The sequence below is a fragment of the Chelonia mydas genome, chromosome 1 (genome assembly GCF_015237465.2).
Source record: "Chelonia mydas isolate rCheMyd1 chromosome 1, rCheMyd1.pri.v2, whole genome shotgun sequence".
NCBI lineage: Eukaryota > Metazoa > Chordata > Testudines > Cheloniidae > Chelonia > Chelonia mydas.
This window is the reverse complement of record NC_057849.1, coordinates 98,150,453-98,169,868: the sequence shown is the minus strand read 5'-3', so window position 1 is coordinate 98,169,868 and position 19,416 is coordinate 98,150,453. Positions and strand designations below refer to the sequence as shown.

At 42.2% G+C, this 19,416-nt stretch overlaps 1 protein-coding gene across 4 annotated transcripts in view; it reads right to left on the bottom strand.

Annotated features, from left to right (window-relative positions):
* Positions 1 to 9,289: 9,289 nt before the first annotated feature.
* The window catches only part of UBAC2 (UBA domain containing 2), a 162,665-nt gene continuing 152,538 nt past the window's right edge, over positions 9,290 to 19,416 (bottom strand). For all 4 annotated transcript variants that reach the window (XM_037896392.2, XM_037896383.2, XM_043535053.1 and 1 more), the window contains one exon: positions 9,290 to 13,102. In XM_037896392.2, coding sequence (XP_037752320.1) covers positions 12,995 to 13,102 — 108 coding nt within the window. In that variant the 3' untranslated portion in view covers positions 9,290 to 12,994. The remainder of the gene's footprint in view (positions 13,103 to 19,416) is intronic.

Here is a 19,416-nt window from a genome sequence, read left to right as displayed (position 1 = left end):
ATTCAGTTTGTAGGGTAAGTATATTTACTAAGAATTGATTTAATCCTTATTCTTATCAGCCACTATATGTAACTGAATCTCTTCAGCTTTTGCTCTGAGCCTGACATTTTTCAGTGCAAACATACCTTAAATTACCATCGAGATTCTGAGATTAGATACAGGATACCTGCACAGGGACGCATACAAAAGCACTCATACTAAAGCAGCACAGAGATAACATCTGAAGAACAATGTTCGGAATTTGTAAACCACAGGGTTATATGTATAGCATAAAGATATAAAAACCCCACACTTGCAGGGAAAAAAATTGAGCTGTTTTAAAACAAGATACATACCATACTTATAAAGTCTAAATACCTGTGCCCAGCCACCTTACTCACTATGACAGGTTTCAGAGTAACAGCTGCATTAGTCTGTATTCGCAAAAAGAAAAGGAGTACTTGTGGCAACTTAGAGACTAACCAATTTATTTGAGCATAAGCTTTCGTGAGTTACAGCTCACTTCATCGGATGCATACTGTGGAAAATGTAGAAGATCTTTTTATATACACACAAAGCATGAAAAAATACCTCCTCCCACCCCACTCTCCTGCTGGTAATAGTTTATGCTCAAATAAATTGGTTAGTCTCTAAGGTGCCACAAGTACTCCTTTTCTTACTCCCTATGTGACTTTATAAGCTGCCAGTCTAACTCTCCACCAATCATTTTTACATTCCTATGCTGTGGTTTGATGGAGGTAGAGAGAAATTTCTTCTCTGTAAGCATCCTTTTGCAAAATCAGTACGAATGGAGCATTTTATTATCTTATTTCATAGAATCATAGAATTATAGAATATCAGGGTTGGAAGGGACCTCAGGAGATCATCTAGTCCAACCCCCTGCTCAAAGCAGGACCAATCCCCAATTAAATCATCCCAGACAGGGCTTTATCAAGCCTGACCTTAAAAACTGCTAAGGAAGGAGATTCCACCACCTCCCTAGGTAACGCATTCCAGTGTTTCACCACCCTCCTAGTGAAAAAGTTTTTCCTAATATCCAACCTAAACCTCCCCCAATGCAACTTGAGACCATTACTCCTCATTCTGTCATCTGCTACCACTGAGAACAGTCTAGAGCCATCCTCTTTGGAACCCCCTTTCAGGTAGCTGAAAGCAGCTATCAAATCCCCCCTCATTCTTCCCTTCTGCAGACTAAAAAAATCGCAGTTCCCTCAGCTTCTCCTCATAAGTCATGTGTTCCAGTCCCCTAATCATTTTTGTTGCCCTCCGCTGGACATTTTCCAATTTTTCCACATCCTTCTTGTAGTGTGGGGCCCAAAACTGGACACAGTACTCCAGATGAGGCCTCACCAATGTCGAATAGAGGGGAACGATCACGTCCCTCGATCTGCTGGCAATGCCCCTACTTATACAGCCCAAAATGCCATTGGCCTTCTTGGCAACAAGGGCACACTGTTGACTCATATCCAGCTTCTCATCCACTGTAACCTCTAGGTCCTTTTCTGCAGAACTGCTGCCGAGCCATTCGGTCCCTAGTCTGTAGCGGTGCCTGGGATTCTTCCGTCCTAAGTGCAGGACTCTGCACTTGTCCTTGTTGAACCTCATCAGATTTCTTTTGGCCCAATCCTCTAATTTGTCTAGGGCCCTCTGTATCCTATCCCTACCTGCCACCGTATCTACCTCTCCCCCCAGTTTAGTGTCATCTGCAAACTTGCTGAGGGTGCAATCCACACCATCCTCCAGATCATTTATGAAGATATTGAACAAAACCGGCCCCAGGACCGACCCTTGGGGCACTCCACTTGATACCAGCTGCCAACTAGACATGGAGACATTGATCACTACCCGTTGAGCCTGACAATCTAGCCAGCTTTCTATCCACCTTATCGTCCATTCATCCAGCCCATACTTCTTTAACTTACTGGCAAGAATACTGTGGGAGACCGTGTCAAAAGCTTTGCTAAAGTCAAGGAACAACACGTCCACTGCTTTCCCCTCATCCACAGAGCCAGGTATCTCGTCATAGAAGGCAATTAGATTAGTCAGGCATGACTTGCCCTTGGTGAATCCATGCTGACTGTTCCTGACCACTTTCCTCTCCTCTAAGTGCTTCAGAATTGATTCCTTGAGGACCTGCTCCATGATTTTTCCAGGGACTGAGGTGAGGCTGACTGGCCTGTAGTTCCCAGGACCCTCCTTCTTCCCTTTTTTAAAGATGGGCACTACATTAGCCTTTTTCCAGTCGTCCGGGACCTCCCCTGATTGCCATGAGTTTTCAAAGATAATGGCCAATGGCTCTGCAATCACAGCCGCCAACTCCTTTAGCACTCTCGGATGCAGCGCATCCGGCCCCATGGACTTGTGCTCATCCAGCTTTTCTAAATAGTCCCGAACCACTTCCTTCTCCACAGAGGGCTGGTCACCTCCTCCCCATGCTGTGCTGCCCAGTGCAGCAGTCTGGGAGCTGACCTTGTTCGTGAAGACAGAGGCAAAAAAAGCATTGAGTACATTAGCTTTTTCCACATCCTCTGTCACTAGGTTGCGTTCCTCATTCAGCAATGGGCCCACACTTTCCTTGACTTTCTTCTTGTTGCTAACATACCTGAAGAAACCCTTCTTGTTACTCGTAACATCTCTTGCTAGCTGCAACTCCAGGTGTGGTTTGGCCTTCCTGATTTCACTCCTGCATGCCCGAGCAATATTTTTATACTCTTCCCTGGTCATTTGTCCAAACTTCCATTTCTTGTAAGCTTGTAAGCTTTGCAAAGGTCTGAAGCAATGTGTAAAGGTGAATGGGGAGTGGAATGCTGAAAGAGCTAATTAAAACCTAATATAGATATCAGTTTACCTTTAAAACCTTTGTTTCTTCTAGGTAGTGAACCTGAAATAGAAGTACAACTATTATTTGTATGTTTCAATGCCTCCAGAACTAAGCCCTAAAACAGTATTGCCACCTAGTGGTCATGCTTGAATCTTTTAAGTCACAGCACAGTACAGTAGAATTCTTTAACTGGAGAATGCAGAGTACATTTTCTTTTAACATTTTTAAAATCGCTAATTTACAGTTAATCATAGCAATCTGACAGAAAAATAGGTTCTTACCAAAACCATGATTGCTACTCAGTATGAATTCAAAATATCTTAAACATGATTTTCATGGAGCAGACTGCAAAATTTACTTGTAAAGAACCCAGGTCTCACATCCAGAAAATATCCCAATTATATCAACTTTAATTCTTATCCAGACAAGAATATGACCAAAAAAAAGTAAGAGTTTTAAAAGGCATGCCATCAACATGAAATCTAGTCAATGAAATAAAAAAAAAAAAAAGAGAAAAAGTAGATTCAGATATTAGACCTTCCACCGGCTAAATTTGTGATTTTACAACCACTTTCCCTTTTTTGGGGTTATAAATATTCCCCTATTGAAAATCCTCCTACAAAATGTGATTTTTAAAGTTGACAGTATCCCTTTAATTTTAAAATTTACTAGTCTGTATTCAAAAAGTATTAGCAATTATTAATGATATTTGATGACTTTCATATTAAGATTAATTTACAATTGTAAGTTATAAAGTCATATTGCAGTTGCAGTTGGACACTTCGAAACTAACTTGTTAGGATCTAACCTATTGTAATACTAAATTGTGTTTTAATAGAAAGAAGGAAAAAATTGTAGTTTTTCAAATTAGGTTAGAGCATAGATTTTTGGGTGTGTGTATAGACTTATATAATTGTATATATTTTATATGCACACATTGTGCAAATTGATATTTCCTTTAGCAAATTTGTGCAGCGAGAGTCCATGTGCATGACTCTTATGCACCAACAACTTCAAACACAACATAAATCTAACTGTTTCCTGATTTTTTTCCTGCACTTGATGCAACTATGACAGCAAAGCCGGTAAGAAGCTGTCAACTAGTAAGCTGCTTGGAGGCAGATCCAGTTTGGCTTTCTCACTGGCCTTTTTAGACATCAATCCAGAACAGACTTTAAGGCAGGGAGATGTAGCATTTGTGCTGTTTTTGACCCAGACTCTCAGTATTCATAGGATGAAATTGAAAATGAGGAGGAGTCAAATGCATTGGAGGAATTCATGCTCGAAGAGCGTTACATGATTTGTACTGCTTTGATACAGTTAAAATGAAAGATGACTTAACGAACTCATGCATAGTAGACTAGCAGATGAAGCAAAAGGAGTTTTTTAAAAGAGGAAAAAGAAGTTGGGACCCTCCAAAATCTTTGTGGTCATGGAGAGAAATATAAAAGCGAGGGCTACCTAAGGAGAAATTACAATGGCAAGAAGTACTTTGCAGTACCACAGGGCCTCCAAGAAGGTGTTATAGCTATTTAGGCAGAAGGTTGAAGAAAGAGAGTATCTTTTTTGTCATCTGATCAAATTAATTTAGAGCTGGGATGTTTCACTAGTGACTGACAGACAGGCAGTTGATTTTTATACAATACACCTGAGAGTTATCCTGTTTAGGTGAGGAAGCAAAGGTGACTAGTTAATGGCGATGGGTAGGGTTCAACTAGGCCGTTATGCAGTGGTGTAGCATATTGACTCCTCTCCCATGCTGCAATTTTGTGCTTCAGAATCTCAGCAGTGTAATAATAATAATATATAACCGTTTTAATAGTAAATCTCTAGCTGTTATGATTGCAATGAAAACCTTGAAAATGTGAACCAAGTGTAACTAATGAAACAATATCTTCCTGAGTCTGGAAAAATAGTTCAGTGATGAGAACGGCACCGTGAGGTGTGAGTTAATAATGCTGACATTTAAATCATTGTCTCTGGGCATTTGAATGATTTTATTGCTCATAAAAGGAAGTAAGGAAGGAGAGGATCATAGATCTGCACCAGAATATCTTATTGGCACCATGAGTGGGTGAAATTTTGGAGATATTACCAACTTCCCTGCAGTCAAAGCCCAAGTTACTTAGCAAGACTCACCAAGGGGGAGCCAAGCCCGCCCTGGAACCCAGTGGAGCACTGACAGCATGCACAATCATATCTGAACATCTGTACAACATCTGAACCATTCCTCACTCTGGCAGCTTGCATGAGTGGAACTTAGAGAAGTACGACCACCTTTCAACCCTGCCCCCTTCCCAGTTTGAATCTTGGAGGTGATGGTTCATGCTATTAAGCTAATAGCTGAGAGCACAGCTTGAACAGGGAGGTCTGGGGATGAGATAACATTATCCTCTGGAAAAATAACTTCTGTACAACACACATTTATCCCACCATTTCAGATGTTTTGAATTAAAAATATTTAATTTAGAGCAGGGGTTCTCAAATTTCATTGCAACAGGACTCCCTTCTGACAACAAAAATTACTACACAACGCCATAAGGGGGGACCAAAGCCTGAGCCCACCCAAGCCCCGCTGCCCAGGGTGGGGGCCAAAGCCAAAGGACTTCATCCCCAGGCAGGGTGCCTATAACCTGAAGCCTAAGCTGGAGCCCCAGGTGGTGGGGCTCAGGCTTCGGCTTTGGTCCTGGATCCCAGCCAGTCTAAAGCCAGCCCTGGAGACCTCTGGAGACAGGGTCATGATCCTCTTTGGGGTCCTGACCCACAGTTGGAGAACTGCTGATTTAGAGACGACATTTCTTGTGAGATGACAATAAAATGCTGCCATCCAAAAACACATCTACACACAATGTATATTCCTTGTCCCCAAGTAATGAGCCCCTACACTACTATTCTGGGCAGGTGAGTGGGGGCGACTGAAGGAAATATTTTCAGTTTTTCTGAGGTGCATATGCAAGTGGCAAAGGTGGCAGCTTATCACCCCTACACTCCAAACAAATCCTCAAAAACAGCAAGGGACAAAAGAGTAGGTCTTCTGTGTCCTTTGTATAGGAAATTTGATCCCAAACAAAGGTAAATCAAATCTAACTTTGATGGAAAACAAAGGTAGTACTGTAGTTCCCTCTGATGGCATATGGACTGAGAAGTCTCCCACATTTCTGCAGGAAGAACACTGGCTTGCTGGGCATGGGGGAGTGGCCTTGGGCCATCTATGTAACAGGCCTCTCTCTCTTCAGTCTGGGAGAGAGTGCCATAAAAGTACCCACGCTGGTAGGGGTAACAACACTGTAGGAAACCTAAGATTTGTTTTTTACTTTCTTTTTGCTATTTTGTTTTATTGTGGAACAGTGTAAGCTGTGATTTCAGTGCTCACTGTCTTTTTACCACCCCACACACAAAGGAATGGAGTGAAACTGAATCATTCCTCTGTCAAACAAGAGAGGGCTCCTCTTGAACACTGAACTAGCCACACTGTTTCACCAATTTTCATCAGATCTGACAAACAAGATTTAGCTTTGAACTTCTGTAATTTAACAGCTCATCTCTGAATAAGGGGCTGTACTTTGAGAGTCTTTAGCTGTTTGATTTTGCAACCACAGTCAAAGCAGTTTTCAAAATGAGAATTATTTGGCTGCAACTCTTTAGACCAGGGGTCTCAAACTCCCAGCCCGCGGGCCATGAACCTCCCCAATGTGGCCCGTGGAACTCCAGCAGCTTTGGGGACGGATCTCTCCCTTGGCCCCACCTGCTGCCCTAGTGTGAGCAGACAGCAAATGTGAAAAATCGGGACGGGGGTGGGGGGTAATAGGAGCCTATATAAGAAAAAGACCCAAAAATCAGGACTGTCCCCTATAAAATCGGGACATCTGTTCACCCTATGCCACCCCCGGGCGCCCCCTCCCCCCCAGGGGCCCCGGCAGCGCAGGGGAGTTGAGTGGCATCTGCCTACTTGCTCCAGTGGCTGCTGGCCCCTCCCTGCGGCCCCGGGGTGGGATGGGACTGTGCCTCCAAGCGCTGCCCCCGCCTCGAGCGCCCCTGCGGCCAATGGGAAGCTACAGGGACGGTGCCTGGGGGCAGCAGCATGCAGAGGCCCCCCGGCCTGCCCCGACTTGGAGCCCCAGGTAAGCGCAGCACCCCCTCCCCCGTCCCAGAGCCAAACTTCCTCCCAGAGTCTGCACCCCAGACCCCCTCCCCCACCCAAACTCCCTCCCAGAGCCTGCACCCCAATCCCCTACCCCAGACCTCCTCCCAAATCCAGACTCCCTCCCAGAGCCTTAGGCAGGTGGCGGGCGGAGTTTTGGGAGGGGCAGAGTTTTGAGGGGCGGGTTCTGGTTGGTATGAGTGACATTATTGGCCCACTGGGAGGATTTGAGGACTGGCAGTGGCCCTAAGGTAAATTCAGTTTGAGACCCCTGCTTTAGACCAAGAGTAGAAATCCATTTTCTAAAGCTAAAATACATTTTAAAATTTAATCCTTACAAAAAGTAAACTTGAAGTGCTAATGTATACAATAAACACTAATATACTACTACCAGATAATTGAGGATGTATAAAATAAAGAGCTTGAGGGGAAATTGTTTTCTCATTGTGGAAAAATTTTGAGATTTAAAAGCTTTTTGTCCCAATTGGAATGAGAAAAAGTCAAAATCTTGAAAATGCTCAGAAACTAGAACAAATAAATTTGGGGCCAACAAAATGTTTCATTTCTACCAGTTTGAAATGTAATGTTTCAATTTTGACCTTTTCATATTTTTTAAAATTTTTAATACAAATCACTTAAATTTCAAAACAAAACGTGACCTTGAACAAAAAATTGAACTTCTCATTTGGAAAATTTTGAAACAGGGCATTTTGACACTTTTGAAACTTTCCTCTACACATTTTTAAATGGGAAATGTGTTAAATTGACTCTTCCCTGCAAAAAGTTTTGGTTTTGACAAATCTAACTTTGATGGAAAAATGTTTTGTTGAAAAATTCTTGATCAGCTCTAAAAAAATATTAGTCCAAGTGTAAGCGGGGGAATGGTCCCGCTATTGTGGGGAATTTTCATGGCTTATACACTACCCCAGTGAAATGGGCTAGCGAAAGGATCTGAGTCCTTGGCTCCCACTTCCTTTACCCAAAGGCCTGCCTGACTTCAAGGGCTCCCCTTCCACTCTGCTGTGTGGCAGAGTCCTTGGAACCCCAACAAGTCTGGGCCCAGGATTCCTGGGGGGCTCGACCCCCAACCTCGTTTTGGTCACTTAGGACAGGGAAGAGGGTGTCCCCATTCTGGGGTGCTCTCTCCACACTGGATGCTCCCCTGACGCACTGATCATTACATACAGTTCAAATCAAATCAATTAAAAAAAAAAAAAGGAAAAAATGGGAAAGGTTAAAGGAAAACACAGAACCCCGCTCTGTGGCAAGGAACATCACAACCAGCGTCTCTGGAATGTAAGGGAAGTTCAGTCTGTTCCTTACAAGTCCCAGGCCCCTTCTCAGGCCCTCGCTGTGCTGCCAGGATGCTGTGGGTCAGACACTTGCTCTGGTGGTGCCCACACACCCTCAGGCACTAGGAGGCAGGGCCCTTCTTCCCAGAGTCGCCCCCACTCCGTCAGTGTTTCGATCCCCCTCCAAGTCTTGCCTGCAAGGCGTCTTGGCTGGGGGTGTCTCCCTGCGTTGGCCTGCTGCCCAGGGTCCCCCTCGCTGTCCCCAGCTTCTCACCGTACCCAGCTCTGGACTGCTCCAGCCCCACCTCCACTCTGCCTCAGCACAGCTGCTGCTGCTGCTCTGCCTCCAGCAACCTGGGCTGCTTCTCTGGCCCCTCTGGCTCTGGTTGCTACAGCTCTGCTCCCAGCACAGGACTGCTCTGTGACACTGCTTCCAGCACTGACCTGCTTCCTGGGCTGCTTTTCTGGCCCCTCTGGCTGGCACAGCTCTGCTCCCCAGCTCAGCTTGGACCCCTGCTCTCTTGTTAGCTCGGCCCCACTCTGTCTAACCCAGGCAATTCCAGCTCACACAGAGGACAGGACCCCCCCGGCCTCTTGACTCCCTCATTAGCCTGTCTGCCCTGTCAATCAGGCTGACCTGGAGCATCGGCCTCTCCCCATTGTTCCTGGGGACTGTCAGTCTCAGGGTCCTGATTTCCCACTGATCCCTTCCCCTTTCTTTTGGTACTGGGAGCTAGCCAACCAAAACACCCCCACTGAGTTTTAGTGCCCCCTTACACAATGGCCATCTCTCCCTGAAATTATATGGTAAAATCCAGCGAATCAATGCCAGATTTTTCTCTCTAGTGAATTGACAATTGATTTCTATTCATTTATCAAGGTAGGTACAAATACAAAAAAATAGTGTGCATGTTCATAGACAAACTAGATTGCGAAGTGTCAAGCGTGGTTCCTAGTGCTGTAAAGTTTGGGCACCTCTGATATATAGTTAAACACAAGTACAATAAATGCACACATACAGTAAAAGAGAGAGGATTCCTGGAATGCATCTTTTTAATTTTCTTTTAACAAACCCATATTATAGCCACAATAAAACGTTCCAGAGTTATATACAGCATCATAACCACATATGTAAGATGGCTGAGTATTTTGCCAAGTGTCTCGGACTCCTAGGATGTATTTTGCTTGGTTTTGTACAAAAATATCTGCACATAATCTTTTGCTTAAATAATTAGTTTCTTAAGGCATCAATAGGCACTACAAACCACAGCTATGTATATAAGAAGCTAAATGTTACTGTAAATTTAATCATTTGAGAGGTAGTAATCTCTGTCCCCTATACTGTGAGAGGAGGACATTTCTGACAAGTACAATGTCTTCTGGAGAGAGCTCCACCATATTGCACCTTAAAACAAAGGAAAGACCCTGGGAACCTGCCGTTCCCACTGTAGAGTTCTGCAGTCATCCCATGGAAAGCTATGTGTATTTCCCAAATACCATACAACAGGTAAAGATCTCACTCTGATAAATTATTCTGATCAACAGAAGCTTCATCATTAAAGAATGTTCTTAGCCTTAGTGAAATCTGTAATAGCGACCACTGCTTGAGACTCTTAGGCTGTTTGTCTATACTGCAGCTGGGAGAAAGCCTTCCAGCCCAGCTGGACTTGTGCTAGCGGGACTCGAGTCGGTGCACTAACAGCAGCAGCATGGACATTGAGGCTTAGGCGGCACTCAGGCTCCTTGCCCACCCAACACACTAGGTCTGAGCTCGGGTGGCTAGAGCCACGTCCACCCTGGTATTTTTAGCGAGCTTGCTCAAGTGAATCTAGTGCAAGTCTGTCTAGCTAGGTTCGGAGGCTCCCAGCTGCAGTGTAGACATACCCTCCAGGTGAGACTATGGTTTTAATAAAGTCAATGACAATTTTGCCACTGACTTCAACAGGGCCTGGATTTCATCCTTGCAGCCTTTTCCTATAGAAAATCGATTTGTTTTCTGCTAAAGGGAAAGGGCAGACTCTTTCTTTTGCCTCTTCAAAAAACGTCTGGAGTGCACTCAACATGGAAACCATATCATCTCAGACATTTAAAATTAGACTGGACAAAGCACTAGTAAATATGCTCTAAGGAACTATCTTGCACATACATGGAGATGGTCTACAGCAGGTGACCCAACAGACCTTTTCCAGCTCTAATTTCTACAAGTCCCACTTTGCTGAATGAATCACCTTGAAAATTTCTTCAGTAGAGTCTGGGATCAAAAAGAAAAAAAAAGTTTTTGTATGAAGACAATAGAAGACTGCAAGCATTTTAAGACAGGGGCCCTGGGTGAAATCCTGGCCCCTTTGAAGTCAAATGGGAGTTTTGCCGTTGACTTCAGCAAGGCTAGGATTTCACCCAATATGTTTATACATTCATAGAGTGCCTACCACAATGGACCTAGGTCTGAATTGGGAGACCAGGATACCACTGCAATATAAAACAAAAATAAAATATTTAGACATACAGAATATTAATCTGCAAATACTCTAGTAATGTCCTGAACTGCACTCTGATTACATACTTGCAAATTCTGAGTGTAAAATATGTATAGAATCTGGATGCAGCTCTATTGGCCCTTGTTTCTATAGTAGGACAGTATCTGGAAGGGTATCTGTTATATTTAATTTTTTACTTTTACACTGGGTAAGATATAAACAAATAATTCTGTCCATGGGTAACTGATTCTATCTGCAATTATTTATCACCGTTTATGGCCACCTATTATACAATTATTCTGATAATGATGGGGAGACTTTAGACGTGTTTTAAAATAAAAAAGTATGACCTCTTAGACGTATACTCCAAAAGTTTTAAGTGAGCTGCAAATCAGCATACTGTTTTTGAACAGATTCTTTTTAAGGTTCCGGGGCTTCTCTTTATGATCCAGGCAGTTTTCAGACTTAGCAGACTCCAGACATCTCCTTAACCCATGCAGGAAAAATGCCAGTCATCTTTATGTGAACAAAATAATCTTTCACTTAAAAACGCAGGAAGAGTACACAAAAAGACGGTAGCTGCATGCAAATACCTCACGTTACAATATTCACAAGATAAAATAATGGTCTCTCATTTCAAATCTCTGAATCAGTCCAATGGAAATTAAGACATGAGCACAATAATCTGTATTGTAAGTACATTATGTACCTAAGTGTGAACAAAATCTGATGTTATTTTCTGTTCATTTTGCAGAATACTGTAAAGCTGCCATTTTCAGAAATCCCAATTATCCTCTCATTTTGATTTCTAAAATATAGTTTTCCCTCCTCTCTCTCTGCCCCCTCTGTTCTCTTCTTCCCTTCCAACTTCGTACTCCTACCACTTCATTCTCCACGACATCTTCAGTCCTGTTCTCAGTCATATATGTATAATACATAAAGTACGCACATATATAAAATACATGTTACACATGTATATTACACATTTAAGTGCAAAACTCAACTTAACTTTAATTATGGAGCTAGAACTGGCACCTCCATAATAACTGGCTTGATTTGCAGAGGTGCTAAGTACCCAGTAACTCCCAAGCTGAGGAGGCACAGCACTTCTGAAAAAGAGGTGAAATATGTGTATTTATCATTTTAAACTCTAAAACCCATTTCTTGCGCCCCTGCCATTAGACTCCTGTTGGCTTGAGTCAATCCTTCCAAAGGCTAGGCTTCCAGTCAGTGACTGACAGTAAGTGCAGCCTCCAACAGTACACCGAGGGTGGTCTGCATCTATAACAGTGGAAAACTAAGACCAGACAGAACCAGAAGAATGGTCTTTTCCTCTGCCTGGTTTGTATTTTTTTTTTAAAGAAATGTATAGGCTGCTCAAAAAACCAAAACAAACACACAGCATCACTAAACTAAACACATCCATCATGTTACCATGGAAATCTGCCCAAATCAAATTAATGATGTCAGGCCTGATTTTATTGTAATCAGCTAATTCCCTTTTACCACTTCCATTCAAGTATTTTCATGCTGTCTGATCTGTATAGTCACCTACACAATTTGTATAGTTTAAATTTATACCGGTCACTTAATGTAACCTGCAATACGCACATAACAGTTCTGGTATCCTACATGAATTATGGTATTGAATGACAACTTTTATTTAAAAAGGATTTTGAGAGAGAGAGAGAGAAAATATTACAAACATTAATAAAACTTCTTGATGAATGACATGTTAGTCCCATAATTCTTTATGGAAATAACATTACCCACCACATCTGAACATTTTCTCATTACTGTGATCAAAAATCAAAATACTGTAAAATATTAAATAAGAGTTACAGTTTTAAAGCAAAGAAATTGAAAAAAGAATAGAATTGTAATTTTTCCTGATAGGTAAATTTAGCTGTTTGCAGCAGTTTGAGTTGCTTCTGTATTTCCTAGTTATTAATAATGATAATATCTCTAATTCTGATTTAAAAGAGAAAGACACCAAATTTTTTAAAATAAATTTTGATGATATCATGTAACATATAGAGATTCAAGTTACTTTTAAAGAATAACCAGAACAGTAACCACCACTTTATTTGGGGGTTTAGGAACAGTCAGTGTCATCCGTTAACACTACTTTGAAATATTGCGTATAGTAGACATTTCTTCTTCTTGGCTTTTGCTCTTTATGAGTCTATCCAGCAGGTGGCTTTGATCCTCTTTCTGCTGGTAGATAAACATATCAACTAAAGTTTTTTATCAGAAGCGATCATCAGTGCTGCAGTAGGAAGTTGGTAGCTACATTAATGTCATTATTTGAAGCTCTCAGAGCTTCCAAAGCATCTACCCTGGAAAATCCCATTTCCATAAGTCGTGCAACCTGTAAGAGAAATAAAAAAGAACACCTTTAATCACAGTTTTATTCATTTTTCCTTTTAAAGTTATCATATAGCAGCAAAACCGTACGGTTTATTACTGAACAGTCTGTGCAATGACAGGTCTTTTTTTTTAAATATCACTTATCTGATATGGCATGGTTGGATCAGCCAGAAAACATTACTGCAGTTGATAAAATACAGTTTGCAATAAAACAGTAATTCCAGTGGTCAATAGGTACTTGAGAAGCATCTTTTACATGCTACAATATAATTTTGATGGCTAACTTTTTGCATGCCAACTTTCTTTTATACATGCTGACTCAAACAGCACTGCATTTAAATCCAGTTTTGTTCTATGTTATAACACAGTGTGATAGATTCAATATCTAAATGGATAAATCATACCAGTTTCAAGCTGGAGGAATTGTAAAATCTACATTTTTTTATTGGGTTTAGTTATAAGTGAAAATCTGACTGATTTCTTTTGAAATAGTTTTATTTTTATTCCAATCACAGCTGACAGTAAATTAAAATTTTTGGCAAAATTCACCAAATGGTCATGGCAGCAGAAGCACTCACTATTACGCCCTTACTGGGGGATAAGGCCTGAAACCAGACAGCATAGCCCCAGAAGTGGGAAGCCACGAGCAGGCTGGGAGATACTTTGATTCGTCCTCCACTGGCAGGTCCCTATGGAGCCTGCATTGAAGATTAAAACTGCCCTTCCCCAGAAGGAAACATTGAGAGATGGGTAGGTATCAGTGCAACTGCCTGTTCCCTCTAGGGCACAGCAGCAAATACGCATTTTCCTGCATCACAAGACTAATAGATTTCCAAGAGACATTGTGGTCCCTAGTCTGACCGCATGTATAACACAGGCCACAGAACTTCCCCAAAATAATTCCTTTTTAACTAGAGCATATCTTAACAAAAAAAATCCAATCTTGATTTTAAAATTGCCAGTGATAAAGAATCCATCATGACCCTTGGTAAGTTTTTCCAATCGTTAATTACCCTCATTTTAAATATTTATGTCTTATTTCTAGTCTGAATTTGTCTTACTTCAACTTCCAGCCACTGGAGTTTGTTATACAGTTCTGTTGGACTGAAGAGGTCTTTATCAAATATTTGTATCCAATCACTGCTTAACTTTCTCTTTGTTAAACTAAATAGATGGAGCTCCTAGAATCTATTTATCACCAACTAATCCTTTAACCATTCTTATGGCTCTTCTCTGAATCCCTCCAATTTATCAACCTCCTTCTTGAATTGTGGGCACAAGAACTGCACACTGTATTTCAACAGCAGTCACCACAGTGCCAAATACAGAGGTAAAATAACTTCTTTCCTCCTACTTGAGATTCCTCTGCTTATGCATCCAACAATCACATTAAGCCCTTCTGGCCACAGCGTTGCACTGGGAGCTCATGTTCAGCTGCTTATCCACCATGACTCCCCAATTTTTTCAGAGTTACTGCTTCCCAGAATAAAGACTCACCATCATTGTAGTATGGCCTACATTCTTTGTTCCTAGATGTGTATTTTTTACATTTAGCCATATTAAAATGCAAATTATTTGCTTGTGCCCAGTTTACCAAGTTATCCAGACCTGTCCTCTTCATTATTTATCACTTCCCGAACCTTTATGCTGTCTGAAAACTTTATCAGTGGTGATTTTATGTTTTCTTCCAGGTCATTGATATAAACGTTAAATAGTGTAAATAGAGTGAATCTAGCATTTGTATCTGGAAATGTAGACTGTGCATATTCTGAACATAATTTTGACTGGATGTTGGCAAGAAAGCTGCATTTTGGTTTTTTGGCAGTACTTTCAGTATTGTAACATTTATCCTGGATTTCAAAAATATTTTTCTCTGATTTAATCTATGCATATATTACTAAAGGTTTTGAAAACTAATAAATTGTCAGGTTGTCAAATAGGTCACTGATAATTTTTGTGTGAGTGTCCCTTTTAAATACAACATTTATGTCTCATCTTTATGGGAAGAATGAATTATGCTACTTTTGACATCTTTGCAACAATAGTCTCACATCAAACTAGATTTCACAACCAGCAGCATCTAAAAGTCCCTGTGTGGGGAAAGGTGACCAGATAGCAAGTGTGAAAAATCAGAATACTTTTTTTCCTCCCAGGTGGGGGGGATAGCTGCCTATATAAGAAAAAACCTGTAATATCGATCAGGATGGGATAATATCAGGACGCCTGGCCAGGGCCAGCCCACAACATTTTGGCACCTGAGGCGGGGAGCTCAAATGATGCCCCCATGCCCCCTCGCTTGGGCCAAAACTTTGAAAGGTCCCAATTCTGACTTCTTCCTGTTTTACTCCTCTCATGGTACTGCTCTGCTACCTACCCCAATAAAGGAGAACTAGCAATTTAAAATGCCTTGTTCAAAAATGTTAAGTAACACTTAACTTTCAAAAGCCTGAACAGCAAATGTAACTTTTCTTGTCTGCATAGTAAACACTGGCATTTTTATCTGTTTGAATAATCAAAGTGGTGCTTTCCGTGCCTTCTTGGTTGCAAAGATTTGAACTGCTTCCTGAAGGTCATGCTCTATTGAGATGGTTGCAAGGCCGACCAGCCTCTCCTGTGTCATTGTGGAGCGTAGATGTGTTTTTATTAGCAGCTTCTCCAAGCTGAAGTTTTCTCCACTGGCAACTGTTACAGGAAGTGTTAGAAGTATGTGCAGAGCAACTAAAGCATTTGGAAAGAGGGCAGTCATCTTATTTGTGCACGTATATTCCAGAACAACCTTTGGAGTTGATCTCGCCTAAATGTATCTTGAAAGGGCTTTCAGTTCATCCCCTAAATCACTCACATCAATATTGTGCATGTCATCATGTGTCAACACTGTCTCTAGTCCCTGCATTGCTGGTGTAGGTCTTTCTCAGGTATAGTGAGGAGTTTTGAAATATTATACAACATCCCAAATATACTGCTGTGTTCCTTGAGCTGCACGAAACGTTCTTCAACTGACTGTATTGCACAATCTAGCACCTCGTTAAAGAATTCAACTTTGAATTGTTGTTTGGGGTCTCTTATGGAATTATCCCATGCCTTGTAATCAAAATGTCTTCTTCTTCGGTGACTCTTGTATTCTTGAATGGGTGGGAAAATAGCTTCAGTGTGAAGTTCCTCTGCCAACCTCTGTGCACTCTTCAGAACGTTTTGAAATCCCTCATCTGACTGGTAAGACTGTAGGTATGACTTTGCTTTGTACAGTTGTTCCATTGCTCCAGATATATCAAGGTCAACACCATGGAGTCTCTTGCTTACAACATTTATTTCAAACAGTATGTCATGCCACAACACTAAGCCACACAGAATTTTGAAGTTATGTATGTTTCTGGTGATTCCATTTCCCTCTGCCACTGTTCTCCCACGAACAATTCCTGTCATAGCATTATCCTTCATAATGGCAACATCTATCTTCCCAATTTGGTGTTTGATAGGCTTTATCGCCTCCACTCGACTTTCCCATTGTGTGGCCCTCAGCGGTTTCAGTGTCAGAGAGGATGTTCCCAGATGCTGCTTCAAAGTTTGCCATCGATGAGTTGATGCAGAGAAAAATACACAGATGCTTTGAATTACATTAAAAAAATTCAGCAGCTTCACTAAAAGCTGATGCTGCATCACTGACCATCAAGTTCAATGAATGAGAACTATATGGGACAAAAAAAGCTCGAGGGTTTAACTCTCGGATCCGCGTCTGCACTCCTCTGTTCTTTCCTCTCATGTTGTCACCATTATCGTAGCCCTGACCTCTTATGTCAGCTATCGCAATTCCCGTATCTTCCAGCTTTTTAAGAAGCACATTTGTCATACCAGCTCCTGTAGTATCATCAATGTCAATAAATTCTCGAAAATGCTCTCTGACAGTCACCACTGCAGGGACATTTTCACTAGGTTCTCGTGTTGTTACAAAACGCACCATTAAAATCATTTGTTCCGTATGGCTGATGTCAGGAGTGCAATCCAGAATAACAGAGTAATATCTTGCTGACTTCAGATCTGCCACAATCTTCTGTTTGACTTTTGTTGCCAGTAACTGTATGATCTCATTTTGAATTGTTTTTCCAAGGTAGTGGTGTGTGTACATTTCTTTGGTGGTTTCAGAGTAACAGCCATGTTAGTCTGTATTCGCAAAAAGAAAAGGAGTACTTGTGGCACCTTAGAGACTAACCAATTTATTTGAGCATAAGCTTTTGTGAGCTACAGCTCACTTCATCGGATGCATACTGTGGAAAATACAGAAGATGTTCTTATACATACAAACCATGAAAAAATGGGTGTTTACCACTACAAAAGGTTTTCTCTCCCCCAACCCCACTCTCCTGCTGGTAATAGCTTATCTAAAGTGATCACTCTCCTTACAATGTGTATGATAATGTTGCCGGCACCCAGTGCCGAGAGGCTAAACAACAGCTGGAGTTGGTTCGCTACCCGGTGTGCTACACCCAATAATCACAACGGGGTGGAGAAGCAGAAAAGTTTATTTGCAGCTGCAAAAAGGTACAGGGAGAATAAGATCTCAAATCCTGCACACAGAGCAGGAAGTTACACAGGCTTTTATACATCCTTTTTTCCAGCATACTTATCCAATAGCAAGCTGCCCTAAGTATCCATATAGCCAGCCAATCCAGTTCCCAGCTAGTTCCCTTGTTCTCTGTATCATTTGTTAAACCATACATAAAGCTGCTTTATTCAGCATTTTTCTTCCATATCTGCCCTGTTTGGCCTTGTTTAGTTTCAGGCAGTCTGACTCTGCAACATATTGTTGCAGATCCTCAGCATAACTGCTGCGAGTGCCTCCAGGCGGGGGGGCCAAGGACACTTGGGCCTAGTACGCAGAGTTGCTGTGAGTGCCTCCAGGCGGGGGGGGGGGGGGGGGCAAGGACACCTGGGCCTAGTGCGAGGGGGCTTCATCAACACTCGTGGTCTTCCATCCCCTCGAGTTACCTAGTGGCCATGTCCCAGTGTCCCCAACAACTATCAAGGTGGGCCATTTCCAGCACAAATCCAGGTTTTCTCCCCCACCCCCGTTTTTTTTTCCCCACACACACAAACCCACTTTCCTGTTGGTAATAGCTTATCTAAAGTGATCACTCTCCTTACAATGTGTATGATAATCAAGGTGGGCCATTTCCAGCACAAATCCAGGGTTTAACAAGAACGTCTGAGGAACGGGGGAGGGGAGGTAGGTAGGAAAAAACAAGGGGAAATAGGTTACCTTGCATAATGACTTAGCCACTCCCAGTCTCTATTCAAGCCTAAGTTAATTGTATCCAATTTGCAACTGAATTCCAATTCAACAGTCTCTCGTTGGAGTCTGTCCTGTAGTACATGACTTCTGGGAACTCTTCTGGCTCTATCAATCTGTTTCTTCACTTCCGCTGGTGGGTATTGTAGTTGTAAGAATGCTTGATAGAGATCTTGTAGATGTTTGTCTCTGTCTGAGGGGTTGGAGCAAATGCGGTTGTATCGCAGAGCTTGGCTGTAGACAATGGATCGTGTGGTGTGGTCAGGGTGAAAGCTGGAGGCATGTAGGTAGGAATAGCGGTCAGTAGGTTTCCGGTATAGGGTGGTGTTTATGTGACCATCGTTTATTAGCACTGTAGTGTCCAGGAAGTGGATCTCTTGTGTGGACTGGACCAGGCTGAGGTTGATGGTGGGATGGAAATTGTTGAAATCATGGTGGAATTCCTCAAGGGCTTCTTTTCCATGGGTCCAGATGATGAAGATGTCATCAATATAGCGCAAGTAGAGTAGGGGTGTTAGGGGACAAGAGCTGAGGAAGCGTTGTTCTAAGTCAGCCATAAAAATGTTGGCATACTGTGGGGCCATGCGGGTACCCATAGCAGTGCCGCTGATTTGAAGGTATACATTGTCCCCAAATGTAAAATAGTTATGGGGAAGGACAAAGTCACAAAGTTCAGCCACCAGGTTAGCTGTGACATTATCGGGGATAGTGTTCTTGACGACTTGTAGTCCATCTTTGTGTGGAATGTTGGTGTAGAGGGCGTCTACATCCATAGTGGCCAGGATGGTGTTATAGGAAGATCACCGACGGATTGTAGTTTCCTCAGGAAGTCAGTGGTGTCTCGACTCTTCTTAGATGCTCCTGGAGTATAGCATCAGCACATACAGCTGATCTGAAGTGCCGCGCAGTGCTAGGTTTTGGGTAGCAAGCATTCTCACAATGGCAACGAGCCTTTTCAGAACATTTTGCCAGTAAAGAGACTGATGCAATCTTCTCTTGATGCTGATCATCTATGGTCGCCTTTAACCTTA